The following is a 23,315-nucleotide window of genomic DNA, read 5'->3' on the forward strand; positions in this document are numbered from 1 at the left end:
CTCTGTTTAACTTATTTCACTTATCATAACCTCAAGGTCCATCTGTGCTGTCAAAAATGGCAGAATTTCCTTCTTTTTATGGCTGAATAGTACTCTATTTTGTGTATGTTTATGTATCAATTTTTTTATCCATTCATCCATCAGTGGACACTTAGGCTGCTTCCTTCCTTGTCTTGACTATTTTAAAAAATGCTTGCTATGAACATGAGAGTGCAGATATCTTTTCCACATGGTGTTTTCATTTCCTTCAGATATATTCCCAGAAGTGGAATTGCTGGATCACATGGTAGTTAAGTTATTAATTTTTTGAGGAACCTCCATAATGTTTTCCATAATGGTTGTACCAATTTACAGTCCCACCAACAGTGCACAAGGATTCCTTTTTTTCCATGTCTTCTCCAGCATTTATCTCCTCATTTTGATGGTAGCCAGATAGGAGTTAGATGTTATCTCATTGATTTTTGATTTGCATTTTCCTGATGATTAGTGATGTTGAACACCTTTAATGTACCTCTTGGTCATGTGTGTATGTTCTTTGGAAAAATGTCTATTTGGGTTCTTTGCCCATTTTTAATTAGATTATTTGATTTTTTTTTGTTGAGTTGTATGAGTTGTTCATTTATTTTCATTGTTAACCCCTTATCCATTATATGGTTTGCAAAAATTTTTTCCAATTCTGTAGGTTGTCTTTTCATGTTGTTGTTTCTTTGGCTGTGCAGAAACATTCTAGTTTGTTATATAGTCCCACTTGTTTACTTTTGATTTTGTTGCTGTGCTTCAGGTGTCATATCTAAAGCAGTTGTTGCTATAACTGGTGCCTGTTGCCTGTTGCCTGTGTTTTCTTCTAGGAGTTTTATGCTTTTCAGTCTTACATTGAAGTCTTTAATCCATTTTGAGTTAATTTTTTGTGACGGGTGTAAGTTAGATGATCTAGTTTCATTCTTTTACTTAGGAATATCCAATTTTCCCAGCTCCATTTATTGAAGAGACTCTTTTGTCAAAGGAGTTTTCTTGGCTCCCTTGTCAAGTATTAGTTGACTGTACATGCATGGGTTCACTTCTGGACTCCCTATTCTGTTCCATTGGTCTGTATGTCTGTTTCTCTACCAGTACCGTATTTTGATTACTACAGCTTCATAATACAGCTTGGAAATGTGATACCTCTCCTTTTTTTCTTCTTTCTCAGGGTTGCTTTGGGTATGAGGCCTTTTGTGGTTCCATATAAATTTTAGGGTTTTTTTTTTGTTGTTGTTTTTTCTACTTCTGTTAAAAAATGTTACTAGAATCTTGATAGGAATTACACTGAATCTATAAATGGCTTTGAGTAGTAGGAACATTTTAACAGTATTAATTCTTCTGATCATTGAAAATATAATACCTTTCCATTTATCTGTGTCTTCAGTTTCTGTCATTGATACCTTGTAGTTTTAAGTGTAGAGATTTTTCATCTCCTTGGTTAAATTTACTCCTAAATATTTTATTGATTTATGTTCTTTATTTATTTTTCAGATAATTCATTGTTATTTATAGAAATACTACTAAATTTTGTATATTAATTTTGTATTCTGCAACTTCACTGAATTTGTTGATTAGATCTAACAAGTTTTGTTTTGGTTCTGCCTTTAGGATTTTCTATATATAAAATCATGTTATCTGCAAATAAGGACAATTTTACTTTTTTTCAGTTTTGATGCCTTTATTTCCTTTTTTCTCTTTTCTTTTTCTTTTTCCTTTTCTTTCTTTCTCTCCTCCTCCTCTCCCCCTCCCCTCCCCCTCCTCCTCCTCTTCTTCTTTGCCTAATTGCTCTGGCTAGGTCTTTCACTACTATATTGAATAGGAGTGGTGAAAGCAGGTACCCTCATATTGTTGTTCCTGCTCTTAGAGGAAAAGTTTTCAGTCTTTCACTGTTGAGTATGATGTTAGCTGTGGTCTTGTCACATATGGCCTGAATGAGGTACATTACTTCTAACCTAATCTATCACGAGTTTTTATCATGAGTGGATATTGATTTTTTCAAAGCTTTTTCTGCATCTATTTAAGAGGATCGATTTTTAATATAATTTTTTTTCATTCTGTTAAGGTAATGTATCACATTTATTGATTTCCATGTGTTGAACTATCCTTGTATCCCAGGATAAATCCCACTTGATTATAGTGAATGATGCTTTTAATGTGCTGGTGAATTTAGTTTCCTAGTATTTTATTGAGAATTTTTGCATCTATATTCATCAGTGATATTGACTTGTAGTTTTCTTTTCTTACAGAGTTGTTTTCTGGCCTTGATATCAGGGTAATGCTGGCCTCCTAAAACAAGTTTGGGAGTTTTCCCCTCTCTTTGATTTTTTGTAAGAGTTTGAGAAGAATTGGCATTAATTCTTCTCTAGATGTTTGGTGAAATTCAGCAATGAAGTCATCTAGTCCTGGGCTTTCCTTGACTGAGGATTTTTGATTATTGATTCAGTCTCCTTAATAGTAAATAGTCTGTTTAGATTTTCCATTTCTTCCTGATTCAGTTTTGGGTTGTATATTTCTAAAAACGTGTCCATGTCTTCTAGGTTGTCTGGTTTGTTGGCATATAGTTGTTCATAGTAGCCTCTTAAGATCCTTTGTATTTCTGTGGTATCAGTTGTAATGTCTACTTTTTCATTTTTCATTTTGTTGATTTTGGTCCTCTCTTTTCCTTGGGTAGTCTAGCTAAAGGTTTGGCCATTTTGTTTATATTTTCAAAGAACCAACTTTGAGTTAGGTTAATCTTTTGTATTGTTTTCCTGTTCTTGATTTCATTTGTTTCTGTTCAGATTTATCATTTTCTTACTTATGCTAACTTTTGGCTCAATTCCCTTTTTTTTTTTTTTTTTCTGATTCCTTGAGGTACAGAGTTAGGTTGTTTATTTGAGATCTTTCTTTTTAATGTAAGTGTTTTATTGCTATGAGCTTTCCTCTTAGAACTGCTTTTCCTGTATCCTGTAAGTTTTTAATTTCCTCTTTAATTTCTTCTTCTGTTCATTGGTTGTTCAGGAGAGTGTTTAATTTTCATATATTCATGAGTTTTCTAGCTTTCCTTCTGTTATTGATTTTTAGTGTCATATCATGATAGAGAAGATGTGGTGTGCTTTCAGTCTTCTTGAATTTACTAAAACTCGTTCTGTGGTCTAACATGTGGTCTGTCATATAAAATGTTCCACGTGTGCTTGAGAAGAGTATGTATTTCGCTGTTATTGAATGTTCTGTAGGTCTGTTAGAATCATTTTGTCTATAGTGTTGTTCAGATCTGCTGTTTTTTACTGATTCTCTGTCTAAATGATCTATTCATTGCTGAGAGTTGGGTATTAGAGTCCCCAGCTTTTATTGTATTGCTGTTTATTTCTCCTTTCAGCTCTGTTAGTGTTTGCTTATATATTTAGGTGCTCTAATGTTGGGTGCATAAATATTTACACTTGTTAAATCTTATCGATAAATTGTTTCCTTTATTATTATGTAGGGATTTTCTGCCTCTTTTTACCCCTGTTAGTTGAAAGTCTATTTTGTCTGATAAAAGTATAGCAACCTGTATTTTTTGTTTTGTTTTGTTTTTGTTCTTTTTGTTACCATTTGTTTGAAATGCTTTCTTTTAATCCCTTCACTCCTAGTCTATGTTTGTCTTTAAGGCTAAAGTGAATCTTTTGTAGGCATCTTATCATTGGTTCTTGGTTTTTTTTTTTAATCCGTTCGGACAGTCTAAGTCTTCAGAGAATTTAATCCATTTACATTTAAAATAATTAATAGGTAAGGACTTACTATTGCCATTTTGTTAATTGTTTTCTGACTATTTGATAGATGCATTGTTTCTTGTTTCTTATCCTGCTGTCTTTTTTTGGTATTTCATGTTTCTTTGGTATCAGTATGCTTTGACTACTTTATCATGGTCTTCTGTATAATAACTACAGGTTTTTCCCTTGTGATTACCATGGGGCTTATGTAAAGTATCTCAAAATTATAACACCCTGTTTTAAACTGATAGCATCTTAACTTTGATAGCATTCCTAGAGTTTATACTTTTACTTCTTTTCCCCCTCACATTTTAGGTTATTGACGTTATAGTTTACATACTTTAATATTTTATATTCAATAAGAGATTATTATAGCTATGGTTATTTTTGCTACATTTGTTTTTTAATTTTTAAAATAGAGTCATAAGTGAATTATGCACCATCATTACCATATTACATACTTCTTCTGCATGGTCAAGTCTGCTTTTGAAGCTCTCTATTCAGGTCTTGATCAGTCATTTTATTTTTCAGCTCTGGTATCTCTGGTTTTTTGGATGATTCCTATTTGTTGAACTTCTTGTTTTGTTCATGAATTGTTTTCTTAATTTTATTTTGTTGTCTGTGTGTTTTTGTAGTTCACTAAACTTCTTTTTAAGAGAATTATTCTGAATTCTTTATCTGACAGTTCATAGATTTCCATTTCTTTAGGGTCTGTAATTAGAGCTTTTTGGTTTCCTTTGGTGGTGTCACATTTACTTCATTTTTTGTGATTCTTGATTTCTTACATTGGGATCAGCATATTTGAGTTAAGTGGTCTCTTCTTCCAGACTTCAGAGCTTCACTTTGGCAGAGACAGTTCTTCATCAGTGAACTTAGTCTGAGCTTCTGAATGTGTCCCTTGCAACATTCTTGGGCAGGTGGAGCTTGCTATCAGGGTCTGTTTTTGGGTGAAGCCACTGCCCAAACTGTGATGTTGGGGGTACTCTTGGCTGAGAACAGTTAGTTCTATGACTGTGACTGCTGACTTGGTCCCCCTACCCAAGTAAGGCTGTAAGATGGTTTCTGCAGTTGTGTGGGTTCTCTGGTCAGGCTTGCTAGATGGTTGAAACTGTGTGCTATACTCAGTAGTAGGCAGGCCTATGAATTAGCTTCCCTTTCTGCTGCCCTGGCCAGACAGCAGAAAGGGCCCCAAGGCCTGCGTGGCTCATTGTTTGGGGACCAAAATCAGACAAGACTATGCACTGAATTTCCTGGCCAAATGGGACCACCAGTTTGCTCTGCAGAGGGAGAGAGCCCTGGGCTGGACTCTGTTCAAGTGCCACTGTAAGCAGGGAGGTTGGATGGATATGCAGCCTCCCAGGTACTCTAGTTGAGCCTGATCAGACCTGCTGAAGGCTATCTTCAGCAAGAGGTGGAGCCACAACTTAGTTTCCCTTCTCCGGTAAAGTGGGAATATCAGCTCTAAGGCTGGAAAGGTCTTGACTTTGTGGTCTTCACTCAAGCTGATCCATCCACCAAGTTTTCTGCCTGAACAGGGCTACCCTGTGAAAGATCAGCTCTGCCTGCTGAACTCTGCTCAAGTGTTGCTGGGCTATGCCGATGTCCAGGTGCTTCAGCCAGGCTTTGTGGTTATTCAGGGTTGGGAGCTATACTTAGCAAGCAGTACACTGGGCTATGACTCAACCACACTCCTTCCCCCCAGTTCACGTGTGTGGGGACAGACCAGGTCCCAGAGCCAGCAAGGTCCTTATTTGAGGACCTGAATCAGGCAGACCTGTATCCCAGCTAGTTCCCTGACCAGACTGCACCATCATCTTGGTTCTGCAGATGAGCAAAGCTGCTGGTTGGGTCTTCTACCTGGGTACAGAAGTCGGAAGTCAGTCTGTCCAGATCCAAGTTCTGGTTGTTGCAAACCCCTCCTCCCTTCTCTGTCACAATCCGGTCCTCAGTGGTCAAGTCTGAAAGATTGCTCCATAGTTTCTATGGGACGAGAGCAGAGTGGGGCTCCCAAGAAACAACCCACAATGCTGGGGGAGCTAGATGTCCACCCAGGGATCTTTTCCCACTAGAGGAACCATAGGCTCAGGGGAGATGTCTCAGGGTGGTGCTGCGCCAGCCTGGGGGAGGGGCAATGCAATCAGCATGGAGGTGCTCCTCTTACCCTTTGAATGCAGTCTGTCCTGGTCTTTGTGATGCAAGGGTATGCTTCAGTGTCACCCCTTTGTTCTAGAATTTTCTCCGTGGTGTCTTGTCAATGAACAATAATTGGGTTGTTTTTATCACAAAGTCAGAAACCACCTTGGTGGTTTACCATCTTGGTGACGTCATTCTTGCATTTTTAAGTTGTTTTTTGATTAATAGTTAATCATAGTTTCTATAAGTGGAGCTGGTTTAACAGGTCACATGCTTCCCAGCTGTCCTTGACAAGAACTTTAAAAAAGGACATTTTTGCCAAAGATTCGAGGAAAAGAAAGGTACCATTTAATTAGAAAATATGGAACATTTATACAGCTTATTAGATGAACTCTTTTGCCAAATTTGAGACAAGTCATGTTGAGAAAGAACTCTGGGCTGAAGCTGCCAGCCAAGTGTGTGAAGTCTTCTGCTTAATAAACAGAATAACCACTGATTTGGGTTATCCACACACTTAGGCCAAGAAAAATTACAATCCTAAAAAGCAAAGTTGCGCTCTAGGAAATTATGTGAAAGACTGATGCTAATTTTTTCCCATGGAAAATACTGTTTCCTATGTGAACCGTGTTGTATTTAAGTAATGGTTAAGTGCAATCTGTTGGTTTAGTGATATGAAGGATAGAAAAAGGTGAAATTACCAGAATGAAGATAGGGCTTGTGTGAGTATGAGTATGCTTTGATTTCATAAAAACAGATTCTTTCAAACATTAGATTGTTTGATATAAAAATATGAATGTAAATTTATTTAAGTCTTAATACATTTATCGAATACATAATCAGTTAAATGATAATTATGTTGATATAAAATCTTGTCTTTGTCTTATAATTGTTAAGGCAACTTAAGTCAACTTTAATCATTTAAGCTGTTCCAAACTTAAAAAACAAAACTACACGTATTTCTAAAATGTCTCTTGATAATTTCACCTATTTACAAATGAAATTGTTCACATATAGTTTTATTTGGTACTCGTTGTACCAAGTAGAAAACATCTTATTTCTCATGAAATGATTTGTTTGTGTACTCTGATGAGGAGTATACATAATATATGCATATATGTAAAATAAATTTTTTCATGATACTAGTAAACGAATGAACTCAAATCCTGAGGGAAGTTTGAGAATTTAGAAAGCATGTAAGGTCATGGAATACATGGAATATCCTATCCTGCTCCAAGTCCTGCAGAATATCAGATTCTTGTCCTCCTCCGCACCTCCAGGGAGCTACTCTTTCTGAAAAAAGTTCGAAAGCTTTTTTAATGCATGGCTGTGCTCAGCCCAGTCCTGTGGGAGGTGTGGAGGAAGAAAGGAATTTGGCCGGGGGAACTGAAGCATATTAAAAAACAAAACAACACAATAACAACATTAAAAAAAAACCTAATATTGTGATTTGGCTTAAGGACACTGAAGAGATGGGTTTGTAAACCAGGATTTAGCGATTTTCCAGGACCCTGATGCCTCTATTTCTATTCCATATATTGTAACTAAAAATAAAGATACGGCTACTCAAAAACTCAGTTTTAGAGTATGCATTTAAAATGTGGATTGCCGTCTTTTATCAAAGCTGACATGTTTGAGAACGAGAGAGCCAACCCTGCTCCCCTCAGTAAAGGCCATATTACATCAACCCAAACCATAGCATGTTATAACTGGGATAGTCCTCAAATCTTAGCTTTTTAACCATGGTTTCTGCTTCTCTAAAATTTGGGAATTTTTCCATGGGATGCAAATAGAGTGTGGAAGAAAAAACTGTGTTTCACTTCCCAAATAGAATTGTATGTAACGCAAGATGCTTGATTATTTTAAACATTCCAAGAGGCACATTAACCATGTGAGAAAAACAGGTGGAATTTTAAAGATGTATTTAATTTAACCCAGTATATCCAGAATACTAGATAAACATGTACATTCTTTATTTGTGTAAGTCTCTGAACTCCTGTGTGCATTTTGCCTTCACTGCACACCTCAGTTTGTACCAGCTACATTGCAGGTGATTCAGAATCACTTATGGGTGGTGGCTGCCTTACTAGCACAGTGCTAGTGTTTGTAAAACAGTAGGTTCACACACACATGGGCTTCTTTGCTTCAGGCCTTTTTCAGGGCCTTTGACATGCTAATGTACTCCCAGTAGGCTTCTTAACATCTGCTCAGGCAACACCATTTGGGATCCACTGCACTGCTCCCTGGGGCACTCTTGGGAAAAACTTCATGCACTGCATTCTGAAGACATGGCTAACAGGTGACTTACAGCCCTGGATTTTACTCCCACTCTGCCACTTAGCAGGTAGTCAGCATTACAGCAGATACTTTAACCTTTCTTAATTTGTCTCCTTATCAGAAAAATGGAACTTTGACCAAGGACATTGCAGGACTGCTCTGATGACTAAATGAGAACATTAGTAAAACACCATGATAAGTGCCTGGCACACAGCAGACACCCAGGAAATGTATTAGGTATCCATTTTCTGTGTATACTTAAGATATTAGAAGGGATAGATAATCTATAATATATTTTAAACTTATGTATGAGTTTATGGTGTTGAATGGATCCTATTTTATTCAAGTAATTCTTATAAAATATTATAAATTCTTCTCAAATTTCTCAGTGGACTCAATTTAGATCTATGTTTCTTTTTCCATATATATATATTTTAAATTATGGTTGATTTACAATGTTTCATTTGTTCCAGGTGTACAGCGAATTGATTCAGTTATACGTATTCCATTTCAGATTCTTTTCCATTATAGGTTATTATAAGATATTGAATATAGATTCTTGTCTATTCTATATAAAATAGAGAAAGCCCTTTGCTGTTTTAAATCTGTACTCAGAAGCCTTAGGTGCAAGAGATCAGAAGTGGGCTCTCAGAGAAAAGAAAGGGCCCTTTATACTGGCTCTGTGCTGTCCCTTCTACCTTCAGCCAGAAGAACTCTTTGTTTTTTTTAAATATATTTTTACTGAAGTACAGTCAGTTTACAATGTTGTGTCAATTTCTGGTGTACAGCACAATACTTCAGTCACATAGGAACATACGTACATTCATTCTCATAATCTTCAACATAGGTTACAAGATATTGAATACAGTTCCCTGTACTGTACAGTATAAACTTGTTTATCTATTTTATATATATTACTTAGTATCTGCAAACCTTGAACTCCCAGTTTATCCCTTCTCATCCCCTTTCCCCCTTGGTAACCATAAGTTTGTTTATGTCTGTGAGTCTGTTTCTGTTTTGCAAATAAGTTCGTTTGTCTTACATGTAAGTGATACCATTTGGTAGTTTTCTTTCTCTTTCTGGCTTACTTCACTTAGAATGGCATTCTCCAGGTTCATCCATGTTGCTGCAAATGGCATTTTGGTTTTTTATGGCTGAGTAGTATTTCGTTGTATAAATATACCATAGCTTCTTTATCCAGTCGTCTGTCAATGGACATTTAGCTTGTTTCCATGTCTTGGCTGTTGTAAATAGTACTGCTGTGAACACTGGGGTGCATGTGTCCTTTGGAATTAAGTCCACTGGATATATGCCCAGGAATGGGATTGCTGGGTCATATGGTAAGTCTGTTTTTGGTTTTTTGAGGAATCTCCATATTCTTTCCCATAATAGCTTCACAAAACTACATTCCCAAGAACACTGATCATTTGTGGACTTTTGAATGATGGCCATTCTGACTGGTGTGAGGTAACAGTTCATTGTCATTTTGATTTGCACTTCTCTGATAATGAGTGATATTGAGCTTTTTTTCATGTGCCTATTGGCCATTTGTATGTCTTCATTGGAGAATTGCTTGTTTATGTCTTCTGCCCATTTTTGGATTGGGTGGTTTGTTTTTTACTTTTTAAGTTGTATGAGCTGTTTAAATATTCTGGAGATTAAGCCCTTGTTAGTCTCATCTTTTGCAAATATTTTCTCCCATTCTGTAGGTTGTCATCTTATTTTGCTTATGCTTTCCTTTGCTATTATGCAAAAGCTTGTAAGTTTAATAAGGTCCCCTTTGTTTATTTTTGCTTTTATTTCTATTGCTTGGGTAGGTTTCCCTAGGAGAACGTTACTGAGATTTGTCAGATAATGATTTGCCTGTGTTTTCTTCTAAGAGGTTTATAATGTCTTGTCTTACATTTAAGTGTTTAAGCATTTTGAGTTTATTTTTGTGTATGATGTGAGAGAGTATTCAACTTCATTGATTTATATGCAGCTGTCTGATTTTCTGAACACCATTTGCTGAACAGACTGTCTTTATTTCATTGTGTTTTCTTGCCTCCTTTGTCAAAGATAATTGACCAAAAGTTTGTGGGTTTATTTCTGGGCTGTCTGTTGTGTTCCATAGATTCATATGTCTGTATTTGTACCAATACCATGCTGTTTTGATTAGTGTAGCTCTGTAGTATTGTCTGAAGTCTGGGAGGTTTATTCCTCCAGCTTTATTATTTTTCTTCAGTATTGCTTTGGCAATTCTGGGTCTTTTGTAATTCCATGTAAATTTTAGGATTATTTGTTCTAATTCTGTGAAAAATGTCCTGAGTAATTTGATAGGGATTACATTAAATCTGTAGATTGCTTTGGGTAGTATGCCTATTTTAACAATATTAATTCTTCCAATCCAAGTACATGGGATATCTTTCCATTTCTTAAAGTCACCTTTAATTTCCTAGTCAATGTTTTGTAGTTCCCTGTGTATAAGTCTTTCACTTCCTTGGTCAGATTTATTCCTAAGTATTTTATTGTTTTGGATGCAATTTTAAAAGGGATTGTTTCTTTGCTTTCTTTTCCTGATACTTCATTGTTAGTAAAAAGAAATTCCACTGATTTCTGTATGTTAATTTTGTATCCTGCTACCTTGCCGAATTCTTTTATCAGCCCTAGTAGTTTTTGTGTGGAGCCTTCAGGGTTTTCTATATATGGCATCATGTCATCCGCATATAATGACAATTTTACCTCTTCTCTTCCAATTTGGACTCCTTTTATTTCATTTTCTTGTCTAATTGTTATTGCTAGGACTTCCAATATTATATTGAATAGAAGTGATGAGAGTGGGCATCCTCATCTTTTTCCGGATTTTAGTGGAAAGGCTTTCACCATTGAGTATTATGCTGGCTGTAGTTTTGTCATAAATAGCTTTTATAATGTTGAGGTAATGTTCCCTCTATGTTCACTTTGATTAGAGTTGGATGTTGAATTGTATCAAATGCTTTTTCTGCATCTGTTGAGATGATCATGTGATTTTTGTCCTTCCTCTAGTTGATGAGGTGTATCATGTTGATTGATTTGCGTGTGTTGAACCATCCTTGTGTCCTTGGGATGAGCCCAGCTTGATCATGATGTATGATCTTTTTTATGTGTTGTTCGATTCTGTTTGCTAATATTTTGCTGAGGATTTTTGCATCTATATTCATCAGCAATATTGGCCTATAGCTTTCTTTTTTTGGTAGTGTCTTTGGCTTTGGAATCAGGGTGATGGTGGCTTCATAGAATAAGTTTGGGAGTATTCCCTCCTCTTCAGTCTTTTAGAAGAGTTTGAGAAGGATCGGTATGAGCTCTTTGTATATTTGATAGAATTCCTCAGTGAAGCCATCTTGTCCTGGACTTTGGTTTGCAGGGAGGTTTTTATTGCTGATTCTATTTCACTTCTAGAGATTGGTATTGGTCTGTTCAAATGATCTATTTCTTCTTGATTCAGTTTTGGTGGATTGTATGTTTCTAGAAACTTATCCATCTCTTCTGAGTTGTCCAATTGATTGCCTTATAGTTGTTCATAGTATTCTCTTATAATTTTTTCTATTTCTGTGATACTGGTTGTAATTCCTCCATTTTCATGTCTTATTTTGTTTATTTGTGTGCTCCTTTTTTTCTTCTTCTTAAACCTGGCCAGATGTTTGTCAATTTTGTTTACTCTTTCAAAAAACCAATTCTTGGTTTGATTGATTTTTTTTCTGTTTTTTTAATCTCTATTTTATTTATTTCCTCCTTGATCTTTATTATTTCTTTTCCTTCTGCTGACTTTTGGTTTTGTTTGTTCTTCTTTTTCTAATTCTTCTAGGTGGTAGGTTAGGTTGTTTATTTGAGATTGTTCTTTTTTGAGCAAGGCCTGTATCACTGTGAACATCCCTCTTAAGACTGCTTTTGCTGAATCCCATAGATTTTGTGTGGTTGTGTTTCAGAAGATTAAAGAGTTCATTAGATATTAGATAAGCTTCCTTTTGAAGAAGAAGATACACAGGTAAAACTAATCAATGGTCTATTATAATAGGGAATTTAAGGATGGAGTAAAACTTTTACCCAATCCTGCAAAAAAAAAAAAAAAGTTCCATTTCTTAGGGGTTAATTGCCTTCCAAAGTAGGCTGATATGAGAAATGGTCCCTTAATTAACAGGTGCATATGTCTGTGAAAAGGGGAAACATGTTATAGTCTGGTAGAATATTGTACAAGTCATGTACAAATTAAAGAATCTCTTGCTAGGATGGTCCACATTCCACAAGCTACAGAATCAACAATTCAGTACTATTTTTTTTTTTTTGCTTGAATGAATTCATTTTTATTCATAGATAGAAGTTTAAAGCTGGAAGGATGTCAGATGTCTATTCCTTATTTGATTTATTTTTTATGGAGATGTAATGGACATACTGGTTTCAGGTGTACAATTTAATAATCTGATATTTGTATACATCATAAAATGACCATCACAGTAATTCTAGTTAAGATCCATCACTACACAGTTACTTTTTTGTGTGTGTGATGAGAACTTAGAAAACTTACTCTCTGAGCAACTTTCAAGTATTATTAACTGTAGTTACCATGCAGTGCATTACATCCCCCAAGAATGCCTTATTTTATAACTCAAAGTTTGTACCTTATGACCATCTTCACCCATTTCACCCACCTCCTAACCCTGACTCTGGCAAGCACCAGTCTGTTTTTTGTATCCATGAGCTGGATTTTTGTTGTTGTTGTTGTTGTTTTTAGATTCCATATATAACTGGGATCATTCAGTATTTTTCTTTCTCTAACTTATTTCACTTAATAGTATATCCTTGAAGTACATGCATGTTTATCTTAAATGGCAGGATTTCCTCCTTTTATTTGAATAATATTCCATGGTGTGTATGTGAGATTATATACATAATATCACATTTTATATTGATATATAAATATATATGTGAGATCACATTTTCCTTACCCATTCACCCATCAGTGGACACATAGGTGCTTTCATGTCTCAGCTGTTACAATGCTGTGAACATGAGGGCACACGTATCTTGTCCACACAATGTTTTTGTTTCCTCTGGATATATTCCTAGAAGTGGAATTACTCGGTCATACAGTGTTGAATTTTGAATTTTTTAAGGAACCTCCATACTGTTTTCCATAGTGACTGCACCTGTTTGCATTTCTACCAACAGGACACAGGAATTCCCTTTTCTCCATGACTTGACCAATGCTTGTTATTTATTGTCTTACTTTTTTTCAAATAGCCATTCTAACAGGTATGAGGTGATTGCTTATTGTAGTTTTGAATTGCATTTTACTGATGATTAGTGATGTTGAACACCTCTTCACAGACTTGTCCATCTGTATGTCTTCTTTTGAATAATATCTATTCAGATTCTCTGCCCATTTTTAAATCAGATTGTATTTTTTTGCTAATTAGTTGTAATGAGTTCTTTCTATATTTGGATATTAACTCCTTATCAGATATATGGTTGCAAAATTGTCTCCCATCTGTAAGTTGACTTTTCAGCTTATAGATGGTTTCCTTTGCCAAGCAGAATCATTTTTAGTTTGATATAGTCCCATTTGTCTATTTTTGGTTTGCTGGCTTTGCTTTTGGTGTCAGATCTAAAAAATCATCATCAAGACTGATGTCAAGTTGCTTACTGCATATGTTTTCCTCTAAGAGTTTTATGGTTTCAGGTTTCTGCTCAAGTCTTTAATCTACTTGTAGTTAATTCTTTTGTGTAGTGTAAAATAGTGGTCCAGTTTCATTCTTTTGCATGTGGCTGTCCAGTTTTCCTAACATCATTCATTGAAGAGATTGACCCTTTTCTCACTGTATATTCTGGGGTCCTCTGTCATAAATTAATTGACCATGTATATGTGCGTTTATTTCTAGGCTCTGTATTCTGTGACATGCATCTGTCTGTTTTTATGCCAATGTCATACTGTTTTGATTACTATAGCTGTGTAATACAACTTGAAATCAGGGAACATGTCTCCAGCATTGTTCTTTCTCAAGATAGCTTTAGTTATCTGGGGTCTTGTGTGATTCCACACAAAATTTAGGATTGTTTGTTCTATTTCTGTGAAAAATGCCATTGGAATTTTGATACGGATTGTATTGAATTTGTAGACTGCTTTGGGTTGTATGGATATTTTAACAATATTAATTCTTCCAGTCCATTGGCATGGAATATCTTTCCATTTACTTGTGTTTTCACTTTCTTTCAACAGTGTCTTATAGTTTTTAGTGTACAGGTCTTTCACTTTCTTGGTTAAATTTATTTCTAGGTATTTTAGTCCTTGATGCAATCGTAAATGGGATGGTTTTCTTAATTTCTTTTTCTGATAGCTTGTTATTAGTGATAGAAAGGCAACAGATTTTTGTATATTGATTTTGTATCCTGCAGCTTTACTGAATTTGCTTATTAGTTCTAACAGGCAGCAGCTTTCAAAGTATGAAAAGATACGTAGTTCTATGGGACTTACAAGCATGAATCCTACTGGCCATCAGAGCCAGGTGATTTAGAGTCATCTACTAGGTAGAAATTGCAAAAATTAGGGCATCAAATGAGTGTACAAGCCCTTTCCAGGGGATACTGATGACCTGGACTGAGGCAGGGGAGAGCACAAAGATGACATCCCCTGGCCTCCCTCCCCAGAGAGCATGTCAGTCTGCCCCTAGGTATGTGCCAGATCAGCAGCCTGCCCCCTAGGTTGCAGTTCCAGCATAAGCAAATAGGCCTCTTTCGCGTAAAGACTGGGGTGTGTTTCAGTCTACTGTCTGCACTGTTCCCTGGGGGTGCTGACCAGCTAAGAACTGCCTCTCCATTTATTACAGTCCCATGAAAGCCCTATCGGCCACCAGAGACAGGCAATCAAGGAGCATCCCCTGGTTGACAGCTAGAAAAACTGGGCCACCAGACTCTTGTACATGCTGCCCTCTGGGAGATGCTGTCATTCAGGAGTGCAGCAGAGGGAGAGTGCAGACATAGTGCCAGCCTTCTGAAGTCTCTGGAGAGATTAGAGTTGGCCCTCAGATGTGTGTTTAATTAGAAGCCTGCCTCCCAGGCTGCAGCTATGATGATGAGCTAGTATACCTCTTCCACAGAAACACTGGGCGCCTCAGTCTCTTGTCCCTTGCTGTGCCCTGGGCATGGTAGCCTGTTCAGAACTCTATTTTTGTGACAGTCCTATGGGAACCTTGGGTGTAAACCTTACTGACCACCAGAGCCAGGCATTCTAGAGGTGTCCCCTGGGCAGTAGCTGCAAAAATTGGGGCACCAGATGAGGGTGCAGACCCCTTTCCAGGAGATGGCAGTGACCTGGAGTGAGGAGGGAGAGCGCAAAGATGGCGCCTGCTGAAATCCTCTCTGTTCCTGGAGAGGATTTGAGTTGAGTAGTGTCTAGATGTGAATTAAATTAGATGCCTGCCTGTCAGACCCATTGCTTTAAGATAAGCAAGCAAGTTTCTTTCACAGAAAGTCTAGGTGCTTCTTAGCTGGCTGCCTCTGCACTGGGCCCTGGCGAGGGTGAGTCTGTGTGCTCCTGCCTTTTAAGAAGTGTTTCTCAGTTTGCTGTCATCCTGTGGGTCTCATGGATGTGAGCCCCACTGGCTTTCAAAGTTAGATGTTTTGGGGGTTCATCTCTCAGGTGCAGGCCTTAAATGTTAGGGTGCCCTACGTGGGGTTCAAACCTTTTGCTTCTCAGGGAGAAGCTTGGGGTTTTGAGTTCTCTCCTGACTGGGTTGCCATGCTGGGGGTGAGTTTTACAGTGAGATGGCATCTCAGGCTCTCCTACCTGCTTCAGTGGATTTCGTTTTCATTTGCCCAGTGAGCCAGAGTTGCTCAGCTGTATTTCAGTTATTTTCAGAAGAAATTGTTCCATATGGAGCTGTAAATTCAGCGTGTCCATAGGAGAAGATGAGTTCAGGATCTTTCTATGTTGCCCTCTTGAACTGGAACCCAATATTACTTCATTTAATGTGAATTAAAGACAGAATTATTTACAAGTAGTTTTGACTTCACTCATTTTTTGATTTTCAAAAGTAAGGAAAGGCTCAAAGCTGAAATTACTTTGACTTTTTCACAGAAAATAATTAAAATTCAAGAGGGCATAACAAAATTCCAGGTAATATCCAGTCTTCACAGTGGCTTATTTTTAAGAATAGCTTTACAGTGAAATTGTACAAATGTCAGTTTGGTAAATATTAACTGCAGAATCATGTATCTAAATTAATTTTTTAAATCCTAGTAAGATAGAGCATACATATAGTGTGTTTGTGCAAAAGTAAAATTAATCTTAAGAATCTCTTCATGGACGGCTCTGTTGGAAAAGGAATTTCTTTGGTTTGGATTCTAAGGTTCTCAAGAGACCTACTCCATGTACTTTATTTCAGGTGAGGCAATATGCAATTCAGAAGGATATAGTACCTTCTTTTGCTAAAAGTGGCACTCTGTCACCTGCTAAAATAGTAGTTTAAATCTGCTTTGATTTATCTTCAGTGGATGCTTTGCTAAATACTTTTGTTTCATTTGTAATCAGTTACCATGCATTGTTAATTTGAAGAACTCTCTGTTGGCAATGGCAGTGTTTCCATTCAGTTCATTGGTATGGAGCCCCAGGAAGATGGCCAGTGAATCAAAGAAGTTGGAAACATTTGACCTTATGTATGGTGCTCAAGGTTTATAACATGGTAGAGTGTCCCCGGTCAGGCCTCCTCAGCCCTGGCCTGCATGATTGCAGTAGATTCCTGCTTGTGCATATTTGGGTGTTTCTGGACTTGATGAAATGTGTTTCATAATTTTTAAAGTAACTAAGACATCCAAGTAAATAATACAACACATCACAACAGATACCAAAGCAAGCAGTTATTGGTTATGGGAAAAATGCCATGGAAACAGGCCAATGGAATTATGAAATATAAAACTCTTGATATAAAGGTATTTTAATTATTAAGATAGGGTTTTCAAAAGCAACTGCAAGAGAAAGTTTCCCAAACCAACTTTAACATAACCAAAAATATGGGAGGTTTATGTTAAAATAACAGAAAAGTGTCCTGAAATTAAGAAGATGGCTTTTTTCTTCTCAAATTTTCCACTGTCGTTATCAATATGAGACACTCTGAAGTTTTAACTATAAAAGTGAATTATGATAGTTATTTTGTTTTGAGACATTTTATTCAAAGCTCTTTCTTATCAACAACTATTGGTTAAGCACTGATTGTGATTTTAAAGTTATCCCCAAATTTAATAGTCTTTGTAGTCAAATAGCTGTAAAACTTACTGTTTAGCACATGGCAGACTCACTTCCAAGTGCTTAACATGCATTGTGAACTTAATAGTCTGATTATTTAACAACCATTAATATTAATGGTCTAATTATTAACCTCTATTTTTTCAAATGATAAAAAGGCTGAGAAAAATTAAATAACTTGCCAAAGGTTAACCAATTAATAATAAGAGAGCCAGGTTTGAGCTCAGACTGAATGCCAGCACCTCGGCTACCCCCACCCCAACTCCTTTTCTCTAAAATAACACACTACACAATGAAAGTGCTAACATCTGTAATACAGATCACATTATTAAGTTCTACACAAAGCACATGGGTGGTTCTGTAGATAATGATGTAAGAATAAGAATGTCCATAACTGCCCCGTTAAGTACCTTCAAATCTAATGGGTGTTAATATGGGTTTGATATAAGATACAGTAAGTATTATATTTATATTTTTTGAAGTCTTAATGTATTTTGAGGTATATTTGACATATTGCATTTGTTCATCTGTACATGAGTCAGTATGTGTATATATTGCAAAATGATCATAGTAAGCCTAGTTACATCCATTACTATATTTTGTTCCAAATTTTTCTTGTGATAAGAACTTTTAAAATTTCCTCTTAGCAACTTTCAAATATGCTATACAGTGTTATTAACTGTCACTATTCTGTACATTATATCCCCATGAATTATTTCGTAGCTAGAAATTTCTGTCTTTTTACCCCTTTAGCCTGTTTGACCCCTCCCCCCATACCACCTCTGGCAACCAGTATTTTCTCTGCCATCAATGAGCTGATTTTTTTTTTAGATTTCACATATGAGATTGTTTATTGGTCTTTCTCTGACTTACTTCACTTAGCATAATGCCCTCCTCAGGGTCCATTCATGTCGCTAAAAATGGCAAACTTCATTCTTTTTATGGCTGAATAATATTCCTCTTTGCATGTCTGTATCACAGTTTATCCATTCATTCATCTGTAGACACTTAGGTTGTTTCTGTATCTTGGCTATTTGTAAATAACACCATTAACATGAGGTTTGTCTTTTTGAGTCATTGTTTTCTCTCTCTTTGGATAAGTACTCAGAATTGCTGAATATGGTTGTTTTAGTTTTAATATTTTGAGGAACCTCCATCCTGTTTTCCATAGTGACTGCACCAATTTACATTCCCACCAGTGGCACAAGGGTTCCTGTTTCTCCACATCCTTACAAACACTTCTTATTTTGTGTCTTTTTGGTAATAGCTATTCTAACAGGTGTGAAGTGATAGCTGCTGGTGGTTTTAGTTTGCAATTCCCTGATACTTAGTGATGCTGGGCAACTTACTACAAGCCTGTTGGCCATCTGTATGTCTTTTTTGGGAAAATGTCTTCAGGTCCTTGGGCCATTTTTAATCAGATTGTGGGGTTCTTTTTTTGCTATTGAGTTGTCTGAGTTCTTTATATATTTTGGATATTAACTACTCCCTTATAAGATATGATATGCAAATTATTTCTCACATTTCACAGCTTGCCTTTTCAATTTGCTGGTAATTTCCTTTGCTGTGCAGAAGCTTTCTAGCTTGATGTAGTCCCACTCATTTTCACTTTTGTTGCCTTTACCTTTGGTATCAGATCTAAAAAAGCATCACCAAGATCAGTGCAAGGAGCTTACCACCTGTTTTCTTCTAGGAGTTTCATGGTTTCAGGTCTTATTTCAGGTGTTTTACCCATTTGGGGTTTATTTTTGTGTACAGTGTTAAGATAGTGATCCAGTTTCATTCTTTGGCATGTGGTTGGCCAGCTTTCCCAAAACCACTTATCGAAGAAAGTGTCCTTTCCCCACTGTATATCCTTGGCTCCTCTGTCATAAATTAATTGACCACATATGCCTGGGCTTATCTCTGGGCTCTTGACCTGCTTCTCAGCACTGTTATGTCTGTTTTTATGCCAATATCATACTGCTTTACTTTAGCTTTCTAATATAAACTGAAATCAGCACAACGCATCCAGCTTTGTTCTATCTTACGTATTTTTAATCCAAAAAATATGGTTCAGATAAACCGAGGTGAGAGTGGGAATGGTTAAAAGAGTACTTACACATTTTCTGGAAATAAGGTAGCATTATTTAGAGTTCTCTGACAGACATGAAGTCAGAAGGTTTGAAACCTTGATCTTGCTCATTAACTCCTCTGTGTTTTTTTGGATCTATCTCAGTTACTGCTGGCATGCAGTAAGAACATGCATTTGAGCCAGAATTTTTTTCAGTAAAAGACTGAACCTGAATTAATTAGATGAAGCATAAGTTTTTTGTTTTTTGTTTTTTTAAGAAGGGTAATGAAATGAATGAAGGGGATTTTAGAAACCAGAACAGCTTTATGAAACTTAGGTTGGGAACTGGGACTATGATTGGTTCATTTGGGCCACTCGCCCAGTGATGCGGACCGGGACTGGTCAGACCCAAGCCTCTGACCTGGGACGTGAAAACTGTGACTGGCAGTCCCGTGAGAACCTGTAGTTCCTGAGAGGGCAGATTGAAGAACAGATGCCGATTTACCTTAAAAAAAAAAAAAAAAAAAGGTACCACAAACAGAAGTGCTAATAAATAAAAATAATTAAAGCATTAACAGACATGAATGAACACATCCCATGGTCCAGGCATTGTTTAAAGCAATCTCAGGCAGTACAATGCTTGAAGGAAAGCCCAGGCCATGCACAAGCACTGTTAGAGTGATTAGGATGTAGTGTGGGAGAGAGTGGGGACGCTGTGAGGTGGGCTCAGATGATGAAAAGCCTGGAATAGAAAGCTAAGTTAGATTTCATTCTGTTGACAAGTCAGCCAATGCACAGAAGGGAACACAGCCGAGGTTCTGGATTAGGATAAATAACCTGGACTAGAGAAGGGAGAAATTTTAAGTGGAGATTTTAATTAATAAGCCATTTTAAGTGGAAGTTAAACAGAGAACTGAATTCAGTAGGTGGTAGTGGAAAGGGAAAATAAAAACAAAAAACACATGTGAAGCACTGGGAAAGTAGACTTGTGAGCAAATCATGGCTTGTCAGAGATGGAGATGGGGATGAAGAAGAGTTCCAAAGGGTCGAAAAACCTCCCCACTGAGAGAGTACGTGACTGCTGGTGCGGCTAAGTCAGAGGGTGAGAACTGGTTTAAAAGTAAAAGGACGATGAACTGGTTTGGGTGTGCTGAGTCAGAGCGGGCCGTCAGAAGGGGATCTCAAGCAGGCAATTCCAAATGTGGCCCCACACCTCATGAGAAAATTGGGGACAAGGAAAATTCAAACTTCTGGAGTAGATGAAATTGCAGAAGGATAGCAATTAGGTAAGGAAGAAATGAAGAGACTACAGACTGATACTTAAGTTCTAATGCTAAACACGAATTTAGCCAACAGATTTGTAAAATTTTAAAAATTCAAATTTATTAGGTTTTATTAGTAACACAATTACACAGAATAAAGTTCAGGAAATCATCAATGATGGTCACCAATATGTGCTTCTTTGTGGCTTTTTGAACTTATTTTTCATGATTCAAATTTATTCATAGGATAGTTGAATTTTATATATAGCTTCATAATATGAATATAACAGTTCTTCCATCTGTAAAATTAATGAAAACATATCTTTCATGAAAGGCACATAAAGAATCTAAACTAACACATTTAAGGAATTTTGATAACTCTGAATTTCTTTACAAAGAGGAAAAACAAATCCCCAAAGTGAACAGATGTAAATGCAGTTTCTAGTTACACACATACACACTGGTAGACTTCAACTAATAGACTTCAACAAAATGATAGGACACAACTAAATTTAGAAAGTACTTACCCACAAAGCTTACTGAAAGCCTGACTTTTTCAAGGTGAGTTATGAAAGAGAAATAAGGTATGGAATGCTGTTCATTTTGCTAAAATGAGGTCACAGAGACACTAAGTAACTAAAAAATGACCATCACAGTTCAATATCTAGCTGATATGTAACACTTACTTGAGTATACATACAATCACTGAATACTTACTCTTTTTCTAAGTGTAATTGCCCATTTCATTCTCAGAAATAAAAGCACAATTTAAAAAGAAAGAATATAAACTCAAGCAAGTGGAGGAAATTGAATAAGCTAAGGGGAAAAAGTAATTTTAATATAGCGTGATGATTAAATTTGAAACTAGTTACCTATATGAATTTAAAGCTTGCAGCAGAATATTCAAAGATTTTCTTGTTATCTTCCAAACAAGGAGCTATCATGTATGGTAGGTACAAGGGATTTCCCAAAGGAAATACACAAATGAATGTCTCAAAATTCATTATGCTATCTTAGTTTCTACCCACAAAAAATGCTCTCACATCCACCTAAACTTAGTTATAAATAAAAATGTAGTTATTTAAAGTGTATAAAAATTAATCTGGCATCACCTTTAAGGCAATGCATGAATACCATCCAAATATTAAAATTCAAAGTGAAAACAAACCAACTAAATAAAAATTAAGTGTTTATTAGTCTAAGATAGTATATCCTCAAAAATCTGCAATTTTATACTTTTCAAACCAAATCTAAAGTAGCATCAGATGAGCATGCACTCTTAAAAGTTAAAATGCATACAATGTTTAATTGATCCAAAGGCAGGTATAGTCGTCATCTTTAAGAACATTTCAATGAAACACATCAAATTTGAGGAACAAATCATGTTATTAAAATAGTCTGTGCAACGTTTGTACAAATAACATTTTTATGATTACGAGTATACATATAATCAAGATAAGGGCTGCAACGTGTCCTAATGTTAATTACTGTACTTAAAAATTTACAGGACATGAACATAAATAAAGCTGTTTAAAACTGGCAAACATAGGTCTGTCATTCAGTACAAAGTACTTAATATTTCTGTTATTTCCAAAGCCATCACGCTATAATCACTTTTAATACTTAAAAGTCATGTGGAAAACTAAAGTCATAAATACATGTATACATATATTTGCATATTTACACTTACGTAGAAATCATCAATACACTAGAGCCCAGCTTTAACACTGCCCTTGGTTTCATCCTGCAAGACCACCTCTCACATTTAAGAAAGGTCCTTCTGCTACTTTCAGTTAAAAAACACAATAACTTTGGTCAGGTCCCAGATGCATTTGCCATATACTACATTCTGTGTTGCTGCAAGACTCTAGTCTAGAGAGATCCACATATAAGTACTCATTTGGTTTGAAAATGCATTTTACCATTAACTGCAAAACTCAGAAGAGACCACAATCTTTTAGATTATTTTTTATGATGACATCTGTTACGGCATCAAAGACAAACTGCACATTCTTGGTATCTGTGGCACATGTGAAGTGGGTGTATATTTCCTTTGTGTCCTTTCTTTTATTGAGGTCTTCAAACTGACACTGAATATATGCAGCTGCCTCTTCATACGTGTTTGAGCCTGAGATGGGAAAAGGAAAGGAACACAAGGTGAAAAATTGAAATGAGTATAGTGCTGAGCAACAGGGACCTTAAAATGCTGAAATTAGTTTCATATGTATAAAGTATGTGGACTCTGTAACTGTTCCCTTCCAGAAAACTATTTCTTCAGGGGACTGAGACTTCTGACTTTGATACTTGGCGGTACATAAAGATAATCACACAGTCACTCTGTGAGCCAGCACTTCCCTTTCTAGGTGTGCCTTTGACAGACCTATATACCTGTGTTCCCCAGAAGGCATACAAAGACTGTTTAGGAAACAACTCAAAAGCTCGTTAACTGTAGACTGGCTATGACTTGAGTGGTGGTAGACAACATCAGGATTTTCACTTTTTAAAATTCAGTGAGTTTCACATTTGTGCTAAGTGTGTATCTATATAATTTATATATGTACATATATAATACTTAACAGGTTTTTTCAGAT

The 23,315-nt window shown here is 36.3% G+C and overlaps 1 protein-coding gene across 2 annotated transcripts in view; it reads right to left on the reverse strand.

The window, feature by feature from the left end:
* Window positions 1-20,819: 20,819 nt before the first annotated feature.
* Window positions 20,820-23,315, reverse strand: part of GNAI1 (G protein subunit alpha i1) — a 71,385-nt gene continuing 68,889 nt past the window's right edge. For both annotated transcript variants that reach the window (XM_074367571.1, XM_045510465.2), the window contains one exon: window positions 20,820-22,852. In XM_074367571.1, coding sequence (XP_074223672.1) covers window positions 22,662-22,852 — 191 coding nt within the window. In that variant the 3' untranslated portion in view covers window positions 20,820-22,661. The remainder of the gene's footprint in view (window positions 22,853-23,315) is intronic.

Source organism: Camelus bactrianus, chromosome 7, assembly GCF_048773025.1.
Source record: "Camelus bactrianus isolate YW-2024 breed Bactrian camel chromosome 7, ASM4877302v1, whole genome shotgun sequence".
NCBI classification, from domain to species: domain Eukaryota; kingdom Metazoa; phylum Chordata; class Mammalia; order Artiodactyla; family Camelidae; genus Camelus; species Camelus bactrianus.